The 25594-nt window shown below is 45.2% G+C and overlaps 1 protein-coding gene across 1 annotated transcript in view; it reads left to right on the forward strand.

Annotated features, from left to right (window-relative positions):
- The window catches only part of abcc12 (ATP-binding cassette, sub-family C (CFTR/MRP), member 12), a 181186-nt gene that overhangs the window by 73810 nt on the left and 81782 nt on the right, over positions 1 to 25594 (forward strand). The window contains exons 12-17 of the mRNA XM_070896944.1: positions 2838 to 2910; positions 3014 to 3217; positions 6670 to 6804; positions 10125 to 10224; positions 11753 to 11842; positions 23149 to 23238. Coding sequence (XP_070753045.1) covers positions 2838 to 2910; positions 3014 to 3217; positions 6670 to 6804; positions 10125 to 10224; positions 11753 to 11842; positions 23149 to 23238 — 692 coding nt within the window. The remainder of the gene's footprint in view (positions 1 to 2837; positions 2911 to 3013; positions 3218 to 6669; positions 6805 to 10124; positions 10225 to 11752; positions 11843 to 23148; positions 23239 to 25594) is intronic.

Below are 25594 nucleotides of genomic sequence, written 5' to 3' on the forward strand. Positions count from 1 at the left end.
TCACTGTGGAAACTTTGAAATCAGGCGTCAGTGGCCGGACACGCCCCCTTTTGAAGAAAAAATTCTGTTCCAAAGTGGAACTGTTCTACCTGACTAGAACTGCAGAAAAAAAAATGTGGAGAATTGCGATTTCTAAGATAATCCGTTCTCCACCAGTTGCTCCTAAAAATCAGGTGCAAATCATGTGGAAACTTGGGCTCGTAAAAGCAAATAATTAAAGCGCTAATTACTTTGGACTATATAAGATATATGGCACTCTCTCCCTCCCTCCCCCCCCCGTGGCCGCCATTGTCGGGCCGACTTCAGAGGCGTCCAACAAATAAAATAAAATGGAGGCGCCGGCAGCGCACCCTCCCCATTAAGGACAGACATGCCGCCCAGGCACACATAGCTTCCCGCAGCGGAAAACCGTGAGTGGCACCGACCAGCGGCCGATCCGCTCTCGCGGTACAATTTCCCGCGGGGGGCGGAAAGGGGGTCTATGCTGGTCGGTGGGAGGGTGGTGCGAGCCCGACAGGGCGGGAACATGGACTGTGCGGTGACAATCACCGCCAGGAAAATCAGGTAGGGCAATTTATTAAATGTTGCTGGACTCCACGCTGACTCGGTGGCGAGTCCGTACCGACCGTGGCCACCTTTTTGAGGCAGTCACGGCGCTTAAAGAAAGGGGCAATTTCGGCCTCCAAGTCTTTATTTCTTTTTAGCGAGTTCCACATTCTCACTACTCTTTGGGTAAAGACGTTTCTTCTGAATTAGCTATTGGATTTCTTGGTGACTATCTTATATTGATGGCCTTTAGTTATGTTCTTCCCCACAAGTGGAAACATTCTCTTTGTATCCATTCTATCAAAACCTTTTGTAATTTTAAAGACCTCTATTAGGTCATCCCTCAGCCTTCTTTTTTTCAAGAGAAACGGGACCCAGCCTGTTCATCCTTTCTTGATATGTATGCCCTGCATTTCTGGTATCATCCTTGTAAATCTTCTCTGCACGCTCTCCAGTCCTGTAATAAGAGATTTAAACAAGAGGCACAAGGTGCATATAGAATACGGTTGATCTGCAGTAGGAATGGGAATTAAGAAGATACATGGGGGGTGAAATTACCCATTTTTGTGATGCCCGTTAGCAAAGCACTTTTTGCCGGGGGTGGGGGGCTGGGGGGGCGGGGCGGGCCGGGCGTTGCTACCGGCTCCCGGGATGTTGCGGAGGTGCTGTCATGGTAGCGTCCCAGGCCGCCGTGCAACCGCCGATGATGTCATCGTCATGCGCTGACCCTTTTTAGTTCCATGAGGAATATTGCCACACACCCCGTGGGTCATGAAGCTGGCTGACATCCGCTCATGGGCAGAAGTTAAAGGGGAGGCCGCCAATGCGCCGCACTGCCATCTTGCTCGTTTTGACGACTCTCAGGTCGGCTCTATTTGTTCCCTCCTAGAGTGGTCCAAGTCGTCATCGTGTAGTCTGGCACGCCGTTCTCAGTGCCGGGTTGCAGCCCTGGTACCACGCTGCCCTGGTGGGCCAGTGGAGGCCATCAGAGACCTTGCAGAGTTCACAGGGGCTCTCCCCTTTAAGTTCCCAATCACGCCCTGTTAGCGCCACTGGTCCCACCCCTACAGGAAGTGGAGCACGTGAGATTGCGCTCCACTTCCTTTGAGGGCCAGTAAGCCCAATTCAGCAGCATGGGCGGGACTTCCGCGCTGAACGCAGGAAGTACCTCCCCATCCAGGTTACCGCCCCAATCGGGTACAGGCCAGTTTCACCCCCATGGTCTCCAAGCTTAGACCTGCAATACTAGCTTTCCAATTAGGTCAGAGGTTTAAATGCCGAGGCTGCCTGTCACTCTCATCTACCAACCACAATTAAGATGCCTTTGCACAGTAACCAAACCTTTAAAGGAAGAGAATGTAACCTTTCTCATATTTCCAGGAATGATGTATTATTATTCAGAGACTCTTGCACTGATTTCTACCTTATGAGCCAAAGAGTTCACATAGAGTTGAGAGATCCTGGGGCTATGGAATGGAGAAAAGGGAAATGGGGCACAAAACATTCAAAAGATTTGATATTCAGACTAAAGAGAATAAAGTTATTACTAAATTGAAAAAAAACAATTCTGTTTAAATGGGTGGATAATCTAATCAGGAATGTCTGAACGAAATGTTTCATACGAGACTTGTGTTAATATATGTTCTGAATACTGAAAAATTATAATCACACTATATAAAGCTACATGTAGGTTGCAAAGGTTGTAAGCACATGCACATCTGTGGACTGCTAAAGAACTATTGGACCCAGAAAACAAAATTCATCTCCCAGCAGGTGTTAAAGGTGAACAGCATGGAACCTTCTTCATTCAGGACCATGACCAAGAATCAATAAAGAGTTCATAAAAGGGGCTCGTGGATTCAATGGGTCCCTGTATTAAACCTGTAATATAAACACAGTTCTTCCATTGTGGATCTCCTGAATCAATCCCAATTTTCTTTAGTGAACTTTGTGGTTAAACATATAAGTACATCAAATGCACTTCAATGTGTGGAAAATTGCACTGTGTAATTGTGAAACATGCTGCACTGTGTGACTGGGCGATGTGTCACACTGTGTGACTAGGAGATGTGTTGCACTGTGTGACTGGGCGATGTGTCACACTGTGTGACTGGGCGATGTGTCACACTGTGTGACTGGGCGATGTGTCACACTGTGTGACTGGGAGATGTGTTGCACTGCTTGATTGTGGTGATGCTGTACTTGTTTATATTGAAAAAAATTAACAGTGATGATTCAGCTATAGAACAAAATTTCCAGATATGTTGTTTAACTGCTTTATAAACCTACAGGTATAAGAAGGTGATTGAAGTCTGCAGTCTAGAGCAGGACCTGTCCAGCCTCTCCTTTGGAGATTTAACTGAAGTAAGAAACTCTAGTTCACTTTCAGAAAATAAGTCTCAGAGACAGTTGATCAGATATTCCACAGTAAATAAAAATGTTAATTGATTTTTTAATTAAACCAAAGATAGGAGAAAGAGGCATCAACCTGTCTGGTGGACAGAAACAGCGAATTAGCATTGCTCGTGCTGTGTATTCAGACCAAGATGTTTATCTGTTGGATGATCCCTTATCAGCTGTGGATGCTCATGTCGGGAAACACATCTTTGAACAGTGTGTCAAAAAAACACTCGTGGAGAAAACTGTAATTTTAGTCACTCATCAGCTGCAGGTAAAGTACCTAAAATCTTACATTTGTCCTGGGGTGAGAGCAGGAAATTTTGAGAGGAGGGATTAGCATGTGCCAGGATGCCTTCTTCCAGGTGGCCTGTGCAAGCACACATGAGCCTCATTAAAGGTGTAAAAGTTGTGATCATTTGGGGCACATTTCCCTATTCTGCAACAGAAATGCAATGTCACCACTGAAGAAAAAGCAAAATACTAAAACAGAAAACACTGGAAACACTCTGCAGGTCAGGTCAGAGAACAGACAAGACCTTTCGGGCATGGACCCTTCCTCAGAACTGGGAGATATTACAATTAAATAATGTTTAAGAGTGAATGGAACAAGGGAAAGGGGAAAGGAAAAAAATACAACCGCACACAGGTAAAGAAATAGAATGACCTGTACAGCGCTTGTGGAGAACAGCAGGGGTTAAATGACAGAAGTAATATTAGAATGAGACAATCGGAGGCATAATAAGAGAAATCAAAGAAATAAAAGGTATAGATGAGACACAAATAGTGTGTAAAGGGGTGGTGGATAGGCAGGCAAAAAGGGAAGCATGAAAAACTGGCTCCAGTGGCCCAACAGTCTGGTTAAAAAAAACAGGTCAACACCAAGGGTGCAGAACACCTCACTGGTACAGTGTTCTGATGGAAATGAAATCAACTCACTTGGCAGTGAATGTGAACTTTTAAAATAATTTTTAGGCATTCTTTTGTTGCATTTAGTTTGGTGCATATTTTTGGGGGCTATTTTGCACTTCATTTTTGCTTTTTTTTTGTTCACTGCCTATCATTGAAGGGAACCTGGCTCTGTTCAAAAAGCCAATGCTAATAGGACAGATGTTCCTCTGGGAATTCCCCTTGCCTCAGCCAGATAATGGATCAGGAGCAGTTCCAAAGGGATGCATTGGATACGACCTGACCTGACTTTAGCCAAGGAGGCAGGACTATGGACTCGACAGAGATACCTGGGCATAGTGCAGCAAAACAACATTTGCTACTTACGCTTCACCAGAGTGGTAGTCTTTGAACTTTACCATCGCCTGAACTTTGACCTGCAAACTTCATCCACAATATTGACAGCTCTGCTTGTTCCCTTGAAAACTACAACTGCCTTGAACTTCTATCAGATGACATCTGCCAGGTCAGGCAGTCTGTAGTGCACCACCCTTGGGATTTTGTGTCCTGGCAGTGATGGGCTCCCTCTTGGTGGCAGGGATGCTGCTAGGAGCCAGCCCTGCATAAATAGCCCTATCCAGAAAAATGGGTTGAGGTCACGCAGTGTCCGGATGATCCCACCTCCAAATGTATACCAAGACCAAGGAGAATCCACTTCTATATATTTAACAGCTTTCACAGCTGATAAATGTGACTCTCATGGGGATGGTACAGTGAGGGAGCTCTTGCTCCCTTTCTTAACATTTTTAAACATTTCTCTGTAGAAATGGGTGTTTTCAAGGAAAGTTAAACTCAGTAACATAATATTTGGATTAAAAGAAGCTACTTAAATATGGATGCTGAGCGTCAAAATGTAGTACACTAAATTACATTGAGAGCTATTTGTCACTCATTTCTGAACGGTCCATGCTGCCTGTCAGATTATATGAAGTACACAAAAACCATGCCAAAAATTGCTGATCATAGGAATGTGGGAAGGGAGGACCTTGAGATGATCACTATCACTAGGGAGGTAGTGCTGGACAGACTAATGGGATTGAAGGTAGACAAGTCCCCTGGTCCTGATGAAATGCATCCCAGGGTATTAAAAGAGATGGCGGAAGTTATAGCAGACGCATTTGTTATAATCTACCAAAATTCTCTGGGGAGGTACCAGCGGATTGGAGAGCAGCTAATGTAACGCCTCTGTTTAAAAAAGGGGGCAGGCAAAAGGCAGGTAACTATAGGCCGGTTAGTTTAACATCTGTAGTGGGGAAAATGCTTGAAACTATCATTAAGGAAGAAATAGCGGGACATCTGGATAGGAATAGTGCAATCAAGCATAAGCAGCATGGATTCATGAAAGGGAAATCATGTTTAACTAACTTACTGGAATTCTTTGAGGATATAACGAGGATGGTGGATAGAGGTGTACCGATGGATGTGGTGTATTTAGATTTCCAAAAGGCATTCGATAAGGTGCCACACAAAAGGTTACTGCAGAAGATAAAGGTACGCAGAGTCAGAGGAAATGTATTAGCATGGATAGAGAATTGGCTGGCGAACAGAAAGCAGAGAGTCGGGATAAATGGGTCCTTTTCCGGTTGGAAATCAGTGGTTAGTGGTGTGCCACAGGGATCAGTGCTGGGACCACAACTGTTTACAATATACATAGATGACTTAGAAGAGGGGACAGAGTGTAGTGCAACAAAATTTGCAGATGACACTAAGATTAGTGGGAAAGCGGGTTGTGTAGAGGACTCAGAGAGGCTACAAGGAGATTTGGATAGGTTAAGCGAATGGGCTAAGGTTTGGCAGATGGAATACAATGTCGGAAAGTGTGAGGTCATCCACCTTGGGGAAAAAAACAGTAAAAGGGAATATTATTTGAATGGGGAGAAATTACAACATGCTGTGGTGCAGAGGGACCTGGGGGTCCTTGTGCATGAATCCCAAAAGGTTAGTTTGCAGGTGCAGCAGGTAATCAGGAAGGCAAATGGAATGTTGGCCTTCATTGCGAAAGGGATGGAGTACAAAAGCAGGGAGGTGTTGCTGCAACTGTATAAGGTATTGGTAAGGCCGCACCTGGAGTACTGCGTGCAGTTTTGGTCACCTTACTTAAGGAAGGATATACTAGCTTTGGAAGAGGTACAGAGACGATTCACTAGGCTGATTCGAGAAATTAGGGGGTTAACTTATGATGATAGATTGGGTAGACTGGGTCTTTACTCCTTGGAGTTCAGAAGGATGAGGGGTGATCTTATAGAAACATTTAAAATCATGAAAGGGATAGACAAGATAGAGGCCGAGAGGTTGTTTCCATTGGTGGGGGAGACTAGAACTAGGGGGCACAGCCTCAAAATACGGAGGAGCCAATTTAAAACCGAGTTGAGAAAGAATTTCTTCTCCCAGAGGGTTGTGAATCTGTGGAATTCTCTGCCCAAGGAAGCAGTTGAGGCTGGCTCATTGAATGTTTTCAAGTCAAAGATAGATAGATTTTTAAGCAATAAGGGAATTAAGGGTTACGGGGAGAGGGCGGGTAAGTGGAGCTGAGTGCACGACCAGATCAGCCATGATCTTATTGAATGGCGGAGCAGGCTCGAGGGGCTAGATGGCCTACTCCTGTTCCTAATTCTTATGTTCTTATGTTCTTGCCCTTACCCCACTGTAATATCTATGTGACTTTTATACAAGGGATGCAGGCTTTCATAATTAGGAGCGCATCGTGCTATGGAAAAATACCAGGATTGTAAGAATTGTACAGATAACCTATGACCATTTTTAAAAAATCATCTTTAGTATTTAGAGCACTGTGATGAAATCATTTTATTGGAAGATGGCAAAATCAAGGAAAATGGAAAACATGAGGCATTGATGAGTGAAAATGGACACTATGCCAGCCTGATCAGTAATTACCAAATGAACCAACCAAATGTAAGCAAATCATAAAATGTTTACTTTGCAATTTATAATGGTTTTCTGAACAGTTTTATACCTTTTAACAGTTGAATTTGGCACCAAACTCAACAGCCCCTTACTTATAACCTCATGCAGTTTACATTCCATTTATTATCCACCAGGTGATGCAGAATTCTTTTTAAGTATATAACAAGGTCTAATTTATATATGTACATTAGAAGTATTAATTTAGAAAGAACCTTTAATAACATTAAGCCCAAACAAAATAAAATATAAACAAATTTAGCAATTTTGAAGCCAGGGTAAGAAGATATGAGCTGTTCTGTGAATTTTATGCCGTTATATTAATATTTCGGTCATTGGAGATATTCTTTAAGCTCATTTTAATTAGTTAGCTGGTTGCAAGTGGCATAATTGGGCCTGTGCTGTTAAAGATTATGTTACAGTCATGTCTCATTAATCCAATTCTTATTAATTTGACAACCTCATTTTACTTTGTCTCGATAAGGCATCCAAAACTTGTGTTGAAGTAATTCAGTTAACAAGGTTATTATTCCAACGTTAACCTGACAGTTTTGGCTGTGTGAATATTTAAAAACAGGCTAAATATCTGGTTAAGCATGATTGAATATTATAGAAATAACCATAGTCAGAGATGATCAAATAATCCATGAAACACAGTTAGCTCCTTGGTGCTGGGACCATGATATCATCTGTGCAAAGTAGCTGACCGGGTTTGAATAAAGGAAATATAAGCATAGCTAGATACTGTGGAATTTTCCTGTGGTATCTTCAAGAATGAAGGAGAGATATTACAGAATTTTTTTCAGATGAATAAATGGATGTTGCAGAATCCATGAAATGGCTGTGGAAGGAGTAGGCTCGTTAGACCAAGTGGCCTTTTCCAATTCCATACTTTATTTCTTTGTTTAACCCTTTCTTTGGTATCATTTTTATTTTCCTTCTCAGTCAGTTTTTATTTCAGCTTCTGCTATTTTGACTACAGGGCTAATCCGCCAATTGGATGGAGCGGTGGTGGCAGAGAGCACCAGCCAGGAAATCAGAGGCCCACAGACCCGGATTTCCTTCCATTTAAATGAATAAACAGAAAACCAGGGGCTGCACCTCATGGTTTCCCATTCAGAACTCCCCAAGAGTGTCGCTCCACACTGGGAGCATCTGATCAGGAAATTATTCCTTTTTCTTTGTTGACGTTTTACTGTGTTTGTTCTTTCTGAGTCTTCAATGTTGATTATTTATAGCTTCTCCGAAGCTGCTTGCTATTTGCTGCAGCAGTTTCTGTTACGATGCCCTGCAGTGTTAATAATATTTTAAGTGTATCGCAGATCATAACTTTTTTAATGAAATTACACTTTTGTGGAACGTCAATGGGAATGATTTCCTCTGTGTGATATTATAAATGCATTTATAAAGAATGGGTTTAGGATTTCACCAGATATCAAAATCTTTTTTCTCCACCCCCAACCATGGTTATTATTTCAAATTAAAAATGTGACCTTCGTTGACAGCAGAAAATCTGTTTGTGTACATATCAAAAAAACAGAAAATGAAAATTAATTAACAATAATGGGTGTCTGGCTGTTCTGGCAGTAGAGCATAGACAAGTCTGGCATGGCTTTAGATGTCAGGAAGATTGAAGGTGTGATTGAAGAATGCCCAATTCATGTTCCAGGAGTTGGAGTACAGAACGTACTCACTATAGCTCCTGCTCAGTAGTCACTGCAGAATGTTAACCTCCGAATAAGGCGATATGCAACAGCGTATGTGAGTTCAGCAGAGAATGTCTCCAATTCAGGTCATCCAGTGTGTCAGTCAAGGGATAGAGGTATTGAAAGTGTCAGAGCTATTCCACATATTGGTAATTAAATGCTCCAATTCCTCACCTCTCCTTTTTACAACGTTGGATCTAGTCGCTAAATGTGTACAGGAAAGGAAAACTTTGGTTGCATCTTTTTCTAAATGTGGTTTAGAAAGCTGGAAACTTTGAGCAGCCTTTTCTCATTCCCACCCTCTTAAATATGTTCTTACATTTCCTTTGATTGAAATTCAAATATAGACTGTGGAAGTAAGCACGGATTCACAGGATGCAGGTTGACCTACCTCCCAAGTTTCATTTCAAATGTGAGAAATGTGAAATACGAGGGTTTTTTTTTCATCGTGAAACCAGTCAAAAACAATGCAAGTTTCCAAGTGCTGCCTTATCATGGGACTCTGCCCAAGGAAACGTGCAATTCGTGCAAATCTTTCTCTTATAGCAGATAAACAAAGAGGCCCACCAGAAAATATCAAAGACAGGATTAGGGAAAATCAGGCATGAATCTTAAATATTGCACATATATCAGGAGGCCAAAATTGCCCTCTGCCCCAAATGGGACAGATAATTCGAATTAGATGATAATTCTCCGCCTCCAATCCATGGGGCGGAGAATAGCGGGTAATTGGCCTCTTTAAATGTTTTAATTTTTCCGGGCGGTGTTTGGGTCGGCTGAGGGACGCAAGTGTTTTGGGGATGGGGCGGAAGGCGGGTGGTTTCATCAGCGCCGTGCTGAGCACATCAGAACGACGCAGATATGCCACGTCGCGCTGACACGTAGCAGCGTCCGTCCCTTTCAGTTAAAGGGGAGGGCCGCTGCGAGCTCTGCAGCCACTTTAGTGGCGCCCACTGGGTCAACAGGCAGAGTTTCAGCCGGGCCAGCAGCCTGGTACCAAGAGGAGGTGCCGAGCTGCCTGTTGGCGGCCTGACCGAACCCGTGGCCACAATTGTCGGACTGACTTTAGAGTCGGCCGACAATTAAAATAACGTGGCAGCTGCGTTGATATGCTCTCCCCTTTCAGGGTAGACGTGCCACCCAGCCCCTGGCAGCTTCCGGCAGCTCTGCTGGCCGGTAAGGGGTCAGCACGTGCCCGACGGGGCAGGAACACAAGCGGAGCGGAAACCGGTTTCCGCCGCCCCCGACCTAGGGGCAATTTCGGATGGGTCAGTCTATCCACCTGCCCCCGATTGGAAAGGCCTTACCGCCCCATTACCGCTTCTTAGAGACGATAATGACCTTAAAGAGGGGGGCAATTTGACCCCCAGGTATTTGCAAATTAACACAACATAGCTCAATTCAGGTCACCAGATTGGGTTGGATCCATAGTCCTGGTTGCAAGCTCAGAATTGATCAAATTCCTGCAGTCGAGGTCGGTAATTTAATAAACAGGTCATCCTGGAATTCAAATCCAAGACTATATGCTAGAGAGGCCTATGCTGCTGTGCTACATACTGCAATGTGAGTTTACAGTTCAGTATTTCTTCTATGCCATATTTTTAGGGTTCAGAAGATAACAACATGATGCCACTAAGTTCAGAAAAAGGAAACCTGGACGGAACTTCTCCTTCCAGCACAAGGTTAAAAGGCTTGGACAATGCTGGTAAGTGTGTCATCATTGAGAAGGGTAGTTTACTTAAAACTGTTTTGCATAGGAACAGAAGTAGGCCATTAAGGCTTTCCAGCCTGACATTCAATTGGATCACGGCTGATCTATACATTAACTTTATTTACGTGCCTTTGCTCCATATCCTTGATACCTTTATCTAACAAAAATCTATTTATATCAGCCTTGGAAAATTCAATTGACCCAGCATCCACAGCCTCTTGGAGGAGATGTTCTAGATTTCCACTCTCCTTTGTGTGAAAAAATGCTTCCTGATTTCAATTCTAGCTGGTCTGGCTCAATTTTAAGATTATTCTTGATCTAGATTCCCCACCTGAGGAAACCGTTTCTCTGTACCTACCCGATCGAATCCTTTTTTCATTTCAAACACTTCAATTAGATCAACCTTTTACCTTCTAAACTCAAGGGAATATAAGCCAAGTTTATGCAACCTTTCCTCATAATTTAAACCTTTAAACCCTAGTATCATTCTGGTGAATCTGCACTGTACCCCCTACAACAGTGATTCTCAAACCTTTTGGGTTGAAGGACCCCTTTTCAAATGGATTAGTAATTACAGACCCCCATCTAAATTATAATATTCATAATATGAAAGTGCTGCATGTAAATAGAGTGCTTTAAAAATACTTTTAACAGATATCAATGAAATGGGTCTGCCTGTTTCTCACTGCAGAATCTGTTAATCCTTGGTGTGATGTTTTTCCCCAGGTGAGGGAGCGAAAGTGGCCCTACATCCGCAGCTTAAACTCCATGTTTCCTGAAAATGTTGGTATAGCAATGCTAAGGGCACTCAGTACCAACTGCATTTAGAGGTGGCATGATTTTGGCCACACACTACTTTATAATCTGTTGTGAAGAAGGTTTTTCTAGTGAGTTAGCTGAGTCGATCTGTTTTCCTTCCTTGTAAAATCCATAGCCTTTTATCCAGGAAAGAGATTTACGATTTTGTTGGTAAACAACAACTTGGGAATTGATTCCAAATGGGATTATAACCTTCAGGCATCTCCCCTCCTAGGCAAGAGAGCCAGCCCACTCTGCGCTGCACATGTGGTGGCCACACTCCGCTCCCGTCTCCCAGCTCGTACCAAGCTCTCCTCCGACCGCACTTACACATTATTTTACACCCCCTCTGTAAAGTCTCTATGGATCCCCAGTGTTTGCAGATCACAGTTTGAGAATCACTGCCCTACAAGGCCAATCTCTCTTTCCTGGTGTGGTGCCCAAAACTGAATGCAACACTCCAGATGAGATCTAACCAAAGCTCTATACAACTGGAACATCACTTCCCCACTTTGGTTTTCCAACCCTCTTAAGATAAAGGCTAACATTCCATTAGCCTTTTTGATTACTTTTTGTACCTGTTCACGAGCTTTTAGTGATTTGTGTACATGGGCATCTAAATCATTTTATTTCTCATCAGCTCCCAGTCTCTCACCATTATGAAAATATTCACAATGCATTTTCAAATACAAAGTTTGTGCAAATATGTTTTGTAACTTTTTAGCATTTGATATGACTGATGAGAAGAATGATTCAGCAGAGGAAAATGCTGAGAATGCAAAAACAATGCAGCAGGAAGAAAATTATAAAACAGGTAAGGTACTAAGAATTATATTAAAGTTCCTACATAGGTTGTGTGCTCTATTGAAACATGCTATATAAGCATTTCCTATGGGAATTCCAGTATTAAAATATCAATGGCTAGTTGTCACATCACTATTTTATTACCAAATCATTCAAAATGCTTTCTGAAACAAATATCTTTGCTTTTTTTCTCAGTAACTGGTATTTAATATGGTTACTGTAAGGTTTTAAACTTGTTCCCTAAAACATCCAAACTTAGACATGATGGGCTGAAATGGTCTCCTTCCATACTGTAAACTTCTATGATTCTATAATTATTGTTGAGATGACCTAGTCATTTGAGAGCAGCATGGCCCATCTGGTGAGAATCTTCTCTTCAGGGAGAGGGTGAAGGGGCACGGCCAGTTTTAGTGACAGGCCTATGGATGAAATACTGAACAGGGACAAAGTTGGTGGGACAGCCCACCTACTTCCTGTGATTAGAAGTAAAAGAAAAGAGAAAAACCCATATTCACGGTGTTAGAAACAGCCAATTTAAGGCTATCTCTGGTCACTTTAATAATTAGGATCAACTGTAAATCAATCAGGTGGGTATATTGGGCTCAATTTTCCCCAGTTATTTTGGCGTTCAATGCTCAGCTTCAGAAGAAGCCCTGGGATGGGTGGGGGGTTGGATGCCGAGTCTCTGTGTCCAGGCAAGGGAGTGATTCTGCCGGCTGCCTCTCGAGCCTGGTGAGGAGACGTTCAGTCAGTGGTGGGGTGGTACTTTAAAAAAAATCAAAAATTAAAGAATTGCATTAGATTTTGTTTCTTTATTGAATGCCTAGCTTCCCGTTCTAAGCAAGCCTATTGCGCATGCGCAGACCAGGGTGTGGTCCATACTAGGGTGTCGACCTTGGGGGAGAGAGAGAGGGGAAAGAAGGTTTAAGTCCTTTGTCCTGCTGTTTTGAGCTTCTTGCAAAGCTACAATTAAATTATGGGTACAACATTGACAATGCCATACCTTGTGCAAGCCTTCTGCCTGATGGTGCTGCGGAGGAGATGATTGATTAGACATCATTGCATGAGGAACCTCAGAGCATGTAGGATGATGGGCAGGAGGCCTTACCCACATCGGGTATATTGAGACAGGCGTTCATACCTGCACCTGAGTGATGCAGACTGTGTGAGAAAGTTGCGTTTCTGCAAAGAAGTTGTAACTGAGATCGGTGAGTTAGTAAAAGCAGACCTGCAACCTAGAAGCATCAGGAGGACTTTGTCAGTTGAAATAAAGGTTTCAGCTGCACTTTCATTCTATGCATCTGGATCATTCCAGGCCACAAGTGGGGATGTGTGCACCATTTCTCAACATGCAACACATATCCGCATTCGGCAGGTGACTGCTGCACTATATGTCCGGAGGAATTACTACATATAGTTCCTCATGACTGCCCAGGCATTGCGTGACAGGGCTGTGGGCTTCTCAAGGATTGCTGGCTTCTTAAAGGTACAGGGCTACATTGATTGTACCCATATCGCTTTGCGAGTACCGTTGGAGGATTCCGAGATGTACAGGAACAGAAAAGGCTTCCACTCCATGACTGTGGAGCTCGTCTGTGACGTCATGCATCGCATCATGTCAGTTAACGCGAGATACCCTGGGAGCACCCATGATGTGTTCATCCTATGCGAGAGTGCTATATCTGCCATGTTTCAGCAGCAGCCAGAAGGGCAGAGCTGGCTGCTAAGAGCCAAAGGGTATGGCCTCGCCACCTGGCTCATGATGCCCCGACGCGTAACCTGGACGGAAGCTGACTGCGAATACATGTCGCACATTGCGACGCGCAGCATCATAGAGAGGACCACTGGCATCTTGAAACAGCGTTTTCGATGCCTGGACCATTCCAGAGGCTATTTGCAATACTCCCCTGAGATTGTCGGTCAGTTCACTGTTGTGTGCTGCATGCTGCATATCTTAGCCATCATGAGGCAGCAGCAGCTGGTAGTGGGAGACCCACCTGAGGTGAGAGTGACTGATGATGAGGAAGAAGATGCAGATGACGAGGAGGAGCTCGAGGAGGAGGAAGCCGTGCAATTACCTGAACCCGGAGCATGACGGCGGAGGAGGACGGGCCGTCATGCCCCTTTAACGATTGCTTGCGCCTTGCACCAGCAGCTCATCCGTGAACGCTTTGCTGCCTGATGGACCATGTTTACTGTTTGGACCTGTTTCGTAATGTTGTGTTGTGTTAATGGAACAAATAATAGAAATTATTCTTCTTTAGTTCAAAAAGTTGTGTTAATAATGGAACAAATAATGAAAAGGATTCAGTTATAATTTAAAATATATTTTATTCAAAAGCTTAACACTTATTTATACTTAACTTAACTTTAATAAAAATATTCTTGTATCAAACTTTAAAGTTTTCAATTAAGATCACTTACAAACGTTAAGATCACTTACAAACTTTAAAACTTGTAAATTTACACCACTTACAAAAAACGTTTAACTTGAGAACAGTTACAACAGTAACAACAATAATAATAACAGCAGCAGTTGCAAAGAAAGGCTGCACCCATCTCTCTTCCACCTTTTTCTAAGACCGTCTGCTGCGCTTGCTCTTGGTGACTCCACCCTTGTCCGCAGGCAGTGGCACAGCATTTCTCGGGTTGGTACCAAGCTTATTCTTTCGAGTATCTCAGGTAATGCGCGCGCACTTGATGGGAGGAAGGGCGTGGGCAGGCAGTAAAGTGGAAAGCCCGGCTTGGGTCTCTGCAGAGGCTGGTCTGGGGACTGGAGTGGGAGTGGCAGTTGATTCCATCAATGGCTGCGGGGTCCGGACATGTTCCCTTATTGCAACAACTTCCTCTGACATTCCCTCCCTTTTGTGCCCTGACAGCATCTCAACTACCTGCGACATTGTATCAGCCACCTGCGACATTCCCTACCTAATGTGCCCGGACAGTGTTCCCATTTCTTGTGAGAGTGTTGTTACTTCTCCCGACATTCCAGATACCTCATCACCCACCCCACATGGATGGTGTCCATGTGTGATCACGTAAGGTCAATGCTCTCCGCGCTCATTACAATTATCTGAACCACATCTGTTATATCCTGCACCTCAGGAGAGCGCTGCCGAGCTCTCTTTCCCCTCCTCCCGCTGAGTGTGACTCGTTGCATTCCACTGGAAGCCACAGCCTCGGACTGTGAGAAACCATGGAATGTCCTAACACTAGTACCACTCAGGAAAGGGGCTGGCACTTCAATGGGCGGCACCAGCACCTCCTCCATTACAACAGTGGGGGCTTCATCCTTCTGCTGCATGAGACATACAGATGGTCACATTTACAATTGCAATTCCAGTGAATAAGTGAATATATTACTTACACTAACCACTTGACCAAGGTCCTGCCACTGCTTTTTGCACTGACTTCCAGACCTCGGGGTGGTCACCATTGCACAGTAATCTTGTGCAAGTTGGTTCCAGCATTTCTTCATTTCTTTATGTGACCTCTGCTGGTGTCCAGCTCATGCCATCTGGCCTCAGTTATAGTAACTAGTGCCTCACTTCCTCATGTGAGAAATTCTTGGTCCTTGAGCCACGTTGCATCTTGCAGCTCCGATTTTTTCACTGAGAATTAAATTCTCACACAGTACTCAAAGTTCTCAGACACAACTCTCTCTTTAAAAATGGCCAAATGGAGGTGTACTGGTCACGCGCACCCATAGCGGTCACGTAAAAAACTTCATTTTTATTTCGCTCATGCGCAGAAAAGGGGGGCACCCTTTTTTCGCCGCTGACATTAGGCTCCACCCCCCCCCCCCAAAAAAGCTAAAGGATGGGCTGCGCAGCGCCAATTTAAAAAAGGATGCATCTATTTGTACTAACTGAAATGCAACCGTTTCTCTGACTGGCTCTCCAGGCCTATTGCTGATTGGTCCCCTTGGAGGATAAGCCATACCCTGAAGTTCAACTGGAATGTGTAACTGGAACTGCCCAGCCCAAGTTCTGAGTGAATTTCCAATTTGTAAATCGATTCATTTTCACTTCAGAAGCCACAGAGGATAGATCTCCCCTAAAACCACCAAGTTCCAGCCAAAGTCCCTTACCCCAGCGCAAGTGCATCCCTCCGCCAGCTGAAGACTCTTACCACAGCACATGTGCTGCCTCCCACAGCCAAAGTTCATTACCCCAGTGTAAGTAAATCCTTCCGGCAGCTGAAGACCCTTACCCCAGCAATTCTTCTGCCAGCTGAAGATCCATACCCAAGCGCAAGGCCTTACCCCCTACCGCCCCCGCCCCCCACAGATGGGGCATCATGTACAGATTGTTAATATGTTTATTGGGTGTGAAGTGAATAGTGACAGTGTCGTGACTTCTGGATTTCATCCACCCCAATGATGTCCATTGTAACACACGCATCGAGCTTACGCACACCAGGGGATAGGAAGAACATAATCAGTCTTCTGAATTCCCCCTCTCCCCTCTGTTCCCCCACCACCACCTGTGTCTCTCTCTTCCCCCCCCACCCCCACCCCCAGCCAGGCTCCCCCCCCCAAGCTCTCTCTCTCTCTGTCCCCCCAAGCTCCCTGCCCCCCCCCAAGCGCTCTCTCTCTGGCCCCCCAAGTCTCTCTCTGCCTCCCCAAGTACTCTGCCCCCAAGCTCTCTCTCTCTCTCTGCCCCCCCAAGCTCTTTCTCTCCCCCCCCAAGCTCTCTCTCTCTCTCTCTGTCCCCCCAAGCTCTCTCTCTCTGTTTCCCCCCCCCCCCCAAGCTCTCTCTCTCTCCCCCACCCCAAGCTTTCTCTCCCCATTTCTCGCTCTCCCCGCCTGCCTCTCGCTATCCCTGCCACCTGCTCTTCCCGGCGCTGCAGGAGGCTCGGGGCCTGCTCGGGGCTCAGGGATGCTCGGGGCCCGCGGCCCACTCGGGGCTCGCCATTGTGGAAGGCTCGGCGGATGCGTTCAGTTGCTCAGTGGAGGCAACGTGGTGTCGGATGCATGCGCCGAAAAGGGATAGTGGGAATTGCGCTGGGGGGGCAGAGTTGGTGATATGTGTCGGAACTCTCGCTTTTGCGTATGTGTCAGGAAATGCATGCGCAGAAGGGAGACTTAGAACAAATAGTTACTGCGTTTTAAAAATGAGAACGGGGAAACTTTCAAGTTATTTTTTGGAGTAGTCGGGGCCAAAGAAAATGGGCGTAACTCTCAAATACGCCAAAAAAAAACACAGGGGAAAATTGAGCTCATTGTGTTTAATCAGAGTTTAAGACGGAATATAATACATTAGGTATACAGCAAAAACATATGACCATGACAAATAGCTGATACCGATCTGATCGGCCAAATGGCTGGCGCACATGAGCACTTCTCTGGCTTGCAGCATCTGTCTCTTCATCTAGAGCTTCATTAGTTAAAGCATGGGATCGCTCAAAGGGTGTTCGACCAGCCCAACTTCTGTTTCGCTCTCCCCTCACACCGTTTGTGAGGGCAGCCTTGAGGAGGCTACCTTTATTCTCTTTTTAAGGGTGGGCCTGAAATGGGATATTGACAAGACCTTTTGACCTATAGAGGTTCCCCTAAACATTCAATTACGAATGCCTTGTCGAGTTCTTTGTTTCGATTCTGAATCAAAAACTCTCCCTAAAATGTCCCATGATTTGATACATGTCTTTTTCTGTTTATACTATCCCAGAGTTCATCCTTTGAAATTCGTTTCATCTCTTTCATCCCTATGCCCTCTTTGATCTCATGGGGCCAAAGCCAGAAAACTGCTTGCTCCAGAGTGTTACCTCCTTTATGACATAGCAAATATTTAACACATTAACTTCTACTACAGTACTACAAGTGTTCTGTTAAGCTAACTTCAATCTCCTACTTTAGCACGATACATAAAATACATAAACAAGGTTCAAGTCTTAACTTAAAAACAACAGATAATCGTGAAGCAACAGAGAGATTGTATATACAGGTAGAGTGTCGAAAATCCTGAAGCCTCAGGACCGAGGCCGTTCCGGATTCTGTGTATTTACGGACTTCAGAACGTCTTTCTGACATCTCGAATCCAGAAACACCCAAGCCCAAGTTCGGGTTTTTCCAGACTTCGGAACGTCTTTCCGATGTCCCGAGTCCGGAAACACCTGGGCCAAGGTAGATAGGTGGGGGAGGGGAGGTGGGGGTCAGGTGGCCGAGCGATGGCGGAGGCGGGGGGGAGGGGTGGGTGAGGCGGGGGTGAAGTAGGCAACTGCAGCCCGAGATGGGGGAGAGGTCAGCGTTGGCCCGAGGTGGGAAATCCAAGGCGAAGCAGTGGTGGGTCTGGATTCTGGAACATTTTCCGGATTCCGGATGAGCCCGCCATGGATTGTCCCAGTGTCCAGATTCTGGTACAGTATGGATTCCGGAACTCCGGATTTTCGATGCTATACCTGTAGTACAAAGAAGCCATACCATCCACAGGAAACCAAAACATTAGCATTTCTAAGCATCCTCTCAAGTCTGAGGAGATTTTTCGGCACAACAATTTAAACATGGTATCCTTCATGTCAGTTTTATACATTTTGGTCATTTTAACCGTCGTTAAAAGAACTCACGCACAGGCATCTTCCACTCCTTTCAACATGAAGTCCGAGACCTGGAACGTCAGGACCCTCATGAACAACTCCAACAGCGACAGGCCAGAACGCTGCACCACCATGGTTGCCCAGGAACTTAGACGCTTTGACATTGACATCGCTGCCCTAAGCAAGACCCGACGGGCAGGGGAAGGCCAGCTCAAGGAACAAGGTGGAGGTTACACCTTTTTCTGGAAAGGGAAACCAGAGGAAGAACGCCGCCTTCACGGAGTCGGCTTCACCATCAAAAACGAGCTGGTCGACTGCCTCAAAGACTCCCCCTGCGGGGTTAACGAACGCCTCATGACTCTTCAACTCACCCTATCCCGGAATCAATGCGCCACAGTCATCAATGCGTACGCCCCAACACTTGATGAAACGGATGAGACCAAAGAGGGTTTTTATTCCAACATCGAAAAATCCCTGTTACCGTGGACGGTAAACTGATCCTCCTCGGTGACTTTAATGCCAGGGTCGGCAAAAACACAGCCCTCTGGGGGGGCGTGATTGGCAGAGAGTGGGTAGAGAGCGGTACCCTACTCCTGACAAAATGTCTAGAATATGAACTTGTCATCACCAACACCTTGTTCTGCCAGAGGGACAAATACAAGACATCGTGGCAACACCCTCGCTCCAAACACTGGCAACTGCTCGACTATGTCATTGTCCGAGCCAGGGATCGCAAGGATGTGCGCATCACCCGCGCCATGACAGGAGCTGATGACTGTTGGACAGACCACCGCCTAATCCGATCCATCATTGACATTAACATAGCCTCAAAGCGGAGGGGACAGCAGAAGCAGTACCGCAAAAAAGTCAATGCCGGAGCACTTAAGGACCCACTTGCTTCTTGACTCCCCAAGCATTAGCTCAACTCCTTTCACCTGGGGTGGGGGGGGTGGGGGTTAGTTAGCGGTATTGAGGATGTGATACAGTCAGCACCTCACAGCTAACCTGGTGTGCCTTGATGACCATGAGACGCAGAATGCTCACTCTGCCCTCCAGGCCTCCGTAACCAGTGCCTGCAAAGATACGCTTGGTCACTCAACCAGGAAACAACCAGGATTGGTTTGATGAGAATGATCAGGAGATCCAAGAACTAATAGATCGCAAGTGCAGAGCATTTCTAAGCCTTAAGCAATAACCCAACTCGAGAGCAGCAAAGCAACATGACAGGCGGCTCAAGACTGAGGTCCAACAAAAAACCCGGGACCTAAAGAACAGGTGGTGGATGGAGAAAGCATAGGAGATACAACAACTGGCCGACAGCCATGATGTGCGAGGATTCTTTATCGCAGTCAAGGCCACCTACGGTCAAACTCCCAAGGCCCCACCCCACTGCTGGCCAAGAACGGGGAAACACTCATCAAGGACACCGAGGTAGTCAGGGCTCGCTGGAAGGAGCACTTTGAAGATCTCCTCAATCGAGACTCTGCATTTGACTCGAATGTTCTCGACTCCATCGCGCAGCATGTGACCCGCCACCACCTCAGTGAAACCCCAACGCTGCCGAGGTAGGAAAAGCCATAAGACAGCTCAAGAACAGCAAGGCTACTGGAGCGGATGGAATCCCTGCTGAGGCACTATAGTATGGCAGAGAGGCGCTGTTGGCACGGATAAATGACCTCATCTCTCTCATCTGGAGGGAGGAGAGCATGCCGGGAGATCTCAGAGATGCAGTGATCGTGACCATCTTTAAAAAAGGGGACAAGTCCGACTGCGACAACTACAGAGGAACCTCCCTGCTATCAGCCACTGGGAAAGTTGTCACTAGAGTCCTCCTCAACCGTCTTCTCCCTGTGGCCGAGGAGTTCCTCCCAGAGTCACAGTGCGGTTTTCGTCCCTTACGGGGCACAATGGACATGATCTTTGCAGCGCGACAGCTGCAGGAAAAATGCAGGGAGCAGCGGCAACCCTTATACATGACCTTCGACCTTACAAAGGCCTTTGACACTATCAACCGCGAGGATCTATGGAGCGTCCTCCTCCATTTCGGATGCCCCCAAAAGTTTGTCAACATCCTCCACCTGCTCCACGACGACATGCAGGCCGTGATCCTTACCAAAGGATCCATTACAGACCCAATCCACATCCGGACCGGGATCAAACAGGGCTGCGTCATCACCCCAACCCTCTTCTCAATCTTCCTCACTGTCATGCTCCACCTCACAGTCAACAAGCTCCCCGCTGGAGTGGAACTAAACTACAGAACCAGTGGGAAGCTGTTCAACCTTCACCGCCTCCGGGCCAGGTCCAAGACCACCCCAACCTCTGTTGTCGAGCTACAGTACGCGGACCAGGCCCTCAAATCTACCACCAAGCTTATGGTCTACAGGGCTGTAGTAATACCCGCCCTCCTGTATGGCTCAGAGACATGGACCATGTACAGTAGACACCTCAAGTCGCTGGAGAAACATCACCAACGATCCTACAAATCCCCTGGGAGGACAGACGCACCAACATTAGCGTCCTCGAGCAGGTCAACATCCCCAGCATTGAAGCACTGACCACATTTGATCGGCTCCGCTGGGCAGGCCACATTGTCCGCATGCCAGACACGAGACTCCCAAAGCAAGCGCTCTACTCAGAACTCCTTTACGGCAAGCGAGCCAAAGGTGGGCAGAGGAAACATTACAAGGACACCCTCAAAGCCTCCCTGGTAAAGTACAACATCCCCACTGACACCTGGTAGTCCCTGGCCAAAGACTGCCCTAAGTGGAGGAAGTGCATCCGGGAAGGCGCTGGGTGCCTCGAGTCTCATCGCCGAGTGCATGCAGAAAACAAGCGCAGGCAGCGGAAAGAACGTACAGCACACCTGTCCCACTCTCCCTTACCCTCAACAACTGTCTGTCCCACCTGTGGCAGGGACTGTGGCTCTCGTATTGGACTGTTCAACCCCCTAGTGACTCATTCTAAGAGTGGAAGCAAGTCTTCCTCGATTCCGAGGACTGCCTATGATGATGATACATTTTGAACCCTTGATTTCTAACAAAGGTCAGTCAGACCAGTTAACCTGGCCTACTGAGGAAAATCTCATTTATCTTAATTTCAGAACCAGTCAGAACCAGAAGGCTGACAAAGACATTTTGAATTCACCAGCTAATGTAGAATAGGGTGGTGTGGGCTATTATTTTTCTTATTCACCAGAAGGAGTGTCAAGTTCAGTGAAATAAGTATATTTTGATTATAACTGTTACTCTCTGGCGTGGAATTTGCGGTTGTAATGAAAGTGAAACTGTCAGTGCTTGCCATCATTACTCTGTAAAACTGACAGCAACGTCTGACGTCTGCACAAGCGCAGTTAAATGTGTAAATGCTGATGAACCAAGCTGCTGCTAGACACCACAAATCAGTGATACCCTGCTCCTCTACAGGGTGTGCTGTTGCAGTCTTTGCAGATGCAATCAACACAGAATCAGTTGATGCGAATTGACATGAACGTCAACTTTTTATGCACTACTAAGTCATAATTACTGTTCAACATCCTCTCAGGCCCTGAAAAATTAATTTTACAAGTGTCGAGTCTTATTCCCTCAGAAAATTCCGAGAATTTAAAAATATTAAAAATTCATATTTTTTTTATAAGATTGTTTGATATTTCAGCTTCTGCTTTAATCCCATGTGTATGTCCCAATCTTTATCCTGATTTCTGTACAATGATTAAAATGCGAATTATAAAACCCACTTTTTACTTCCTGCTTTGCTATCTGTAAGAATTCTTCAATCTGATTAGCTGATGAGCCTAGCTGCTGCTAGACGCCACAAATGGTGACAAATTCAAAGACTCATCGGAATAGAGGAAATCCACATCTAGAACTTGCTAAATCTTCGTGGGCAGCTTTATTCGAGATCAGCAGCAAGTGTGTCCCTTTGCCGCTGACTGCAAAATTCAGACCTCTATGTTAATTTGCTGTCTGTAAGATAAAGCAGCTTAATAATTCATATCTGGCCCTATCTCATTAAAATGTTTTAAGCCTGCCAACTAAAAGATTAGAGAAGTGCATGTGAATGTATTTGTGAAAGGCACGGTATGCAATTCATACCACAGGTTGGGGGCTGGGGAGGGGGGTGCTATTGGTAGTATTGTAACCCCCCACCATTATCATGATGAGATATTGTGCAGTGTGGGTACACTTCTGAATATAAGGTCACTGACGTGAGTGTTCATCATCACTGAAGCTGAGATATGAAATTCATTATAGTACTGTAAGCCCAACCTCAGAAGAGCACTGCCTACTGTACTTGTTTAATTTTCCCATTTCTCACAGAAGCCAGATTTCTTTTGTGTCCCCCATAAATGAGTTTTCGTGTTTAGTACCACATTCTGGGCAGTGCAATGCTGACTGTAAAATGACCAATTGGAAGTGGTTTGAGACTGCTGAAGCTCATTTCATGTTTGATCCTTATAGCCAAAGTGAGCTGATGTTTCTCCCATCAGTTTGCATTAGAAACAAACACGAACCACAGAGGTGAAATCCTGCACTTATCTACTGTGTTACCCAGTTTCTAAAAATGACCGATTTGGCAAGGATTTTTTGAAAATATTTGATGTTATCATTAAAAGTAAATCTCTTGATGCTATTGTGCAACAGCCATATTGAACTTTAAAGTGATAATCGTGTCTTCCATAACATTGATTCATGTGATACCTTTTATAATGTACAGTGAGAAACAAGCATAACTGAGTGTAACAGTGGAGAATAGTAATTGAATCGTGAATTTATTTTATAGCACCAAAAGAGCAGCTTATACAAGAAGAAGAGAAACAAACGGGCTCAGTACCAGGGAGAACATATCACCATTATATTATGGCAGGAGGAGGTAAGAAATGTGCTTATCACTTTAAATTATACTCTATCCATGAGACTTTCTTCTACTCTGGTTGAGTATAGACTCAACTGTTAACAAGAATGCCAATAATTTAACAAGAAGCTACTAATAACCTAATAGAGATCTTTAAACTTATGGAAGTTTTTGATAGAGTAGACACAGAGAGAGTTTCCACTTTTGGGGAAGAGCAAAACTAGAGACTATCAATATAAGACAGTCACCAAGAAATCACATAGGAAATTCAGAAGAAACACTCAGAGAGTGTGTGAATGTCGAATTTACTACCACAGGGAGTAGTTGAGGCAAATAGTATAGATGCATTTAAGAGAAGATTAGATAAGTATATGAGGGAGAAGGGAATACATTGATAGAGTGAGATGAAGAAGGATGGGAGGATGCTCGAGTGGAGCATAAACACTGGCATGGATTGGTTGGACCAAATGGGCTGTATATTTTATGTTATACTACCGCTGTCCCCAAGGATTTCGTCACAGTTCAAGGCACATGGTCGTTGCTATTCTCTCCATGGATACCACTACCTGTCCACTATAAGTCTGTCAACCATCCTAGATGTCGTTGCTGTTCTTCTTGAAACCAATCATCCAATAATATATGAATCAACTCAAATTCAAACCACACACATGCCATAAATAATACAGTGCCTAACAAAGTTCATAATGCATTAGGTATTATTATTCAAGTAATTTTAAAATCACTCCATGTTTTGCAGCTAGATTTGCCTTGGCGGTTCAAATCTTTGCTGAATGATGCTGAACATGATGTCTGTACTTTCACACTGTCACATCGACTTATAACATGCAGTCCACCAGAGGCTGAATTGTAAAACTGTTTTTTTCAGAAATGTAACCAGTGAGAGAGATTTATTATCAGGTGCTTGACGATATGTATTTAAGATTACCAATACTTTGTCCAAAGCTAATATCTGAATAGAATCAGTATTTTTCAGAGGACCAAAAAAAAAGATATATATTAAGCATTAGTTTGTAAAAGCACAGAGCTTGAGCACAGAACTTGGAGACAGAGCTGGGTAAATCGCAATCGGAGTGGATCGCAAGCAGAGTGGCAGAATTTGATGATAGTAGGAATTCGGTGGAGAGGAGGAAGGCAGATTCTCACATCTAACTCAAAACGAGGACTCAAGTTAAGTATCTAGATATCGTCAGCTGAAGGAATTCGAGCTCCAGGTTTCGGAGCTTGAGCAGCGGTTGGCATCACTGCAGTGCATCCATGAGGCTGAGAGCTTCGCGGATAGCACGCTTCAGGAGGTGGTCACCCTGTAGCTTAAGAGTTTGCAGGCAGAGAGGGTATGGGTGACTGCAAGACAAGGCCGACCAGGCTGGTAGTGCAGGAGTCCCCTTAGTGCATCTCGTTCTCCAACCGGTATTCTGTTCTGAGTACTGGTGAGGTGATAGTTCCTCTGGGGAGTACGGTCAGAGCCAAGTCCACAGCACCATGGATGCCTCAGCTGTATGTGGCTGGGGGGGGGGTGGGGGGGGTTTGCAGTTGGGAGGAGAAAGATCAGGAAAAGCAATAGTGATAGGGGATTCAATAGTTAAGGGAACAGACAGGCATTTTTGCCACCGCAGATGTGGCTCCAGGATGGTATGTTGTCTCCCTGGTGCCAGAATCATAGATGTCACCGAGCGGCTGCAGGATATTCTGAGGGGGGAGGGTGAACAGTCAGAAGTCGTGGTCCACATCGGTATCAATGACATAGGTAGAAAGAGGGATCAGGTCCTGCAGACAGATTTTAGGGAGCTAGGAAAGAGATTAACAAGCAGGACCTCAAAGTTAGTAATCTCCTCATTGCTCCCAATGCCATGCGCTAGTGAATACAGAAATTGGAGGATTGAGCAGATGAATGCGTGGCTGAAGAGATGGTACAGGAGGGGGGGGGGCTTTAAATTCCTGAGATATTGGGACCGGTTCTGGGGGAGGTGGGTGTACAAGCCAGACGGGTTGCACCTCAACAGAGCCGGGACCCATATCCTCGCGGGGTGAGGAGTGGGGTTGCTAGTGCTGTTGGGGAGGGTTTAAATTAGCTTGGCAGGGGGATAGGAGCCTGAGAATAGATTCAGAAGGGAGAGATGCAAAGCTGGAAATGGAAGGCAATAAATTAGTGAGTTTGGAAGGCAGAGGAAACAAATGCTAGAAAATAGACAACAAAGGGGTTTGGCACTGTTTATTGGTATATACAATGCAGGGAGTCTAGTGAATAAGGCAGAAGAGCTGAGGGCACAGATAGACATGTGGAAGTATGATATCATAGCTATTACTGAAACATGGCTGAAAGAAGGGCAGGAATGGCAGCTCACCATTCCTGGTT

This window comes from Pristiophorus japonicus, chromosome 13 (genome assembly GCF_044704955.1).
Source record: "Pristiophorus japonicus isolate sPriJap1 chromosome 13, sPriJap1.hap1, whole genome shotgun sequence".
NCBI lineage: Eukaryota > Metazoa > Chordata > Chondrichthyes > Pristiophoridae > Pristiophorus > Pristiophorus japonicus.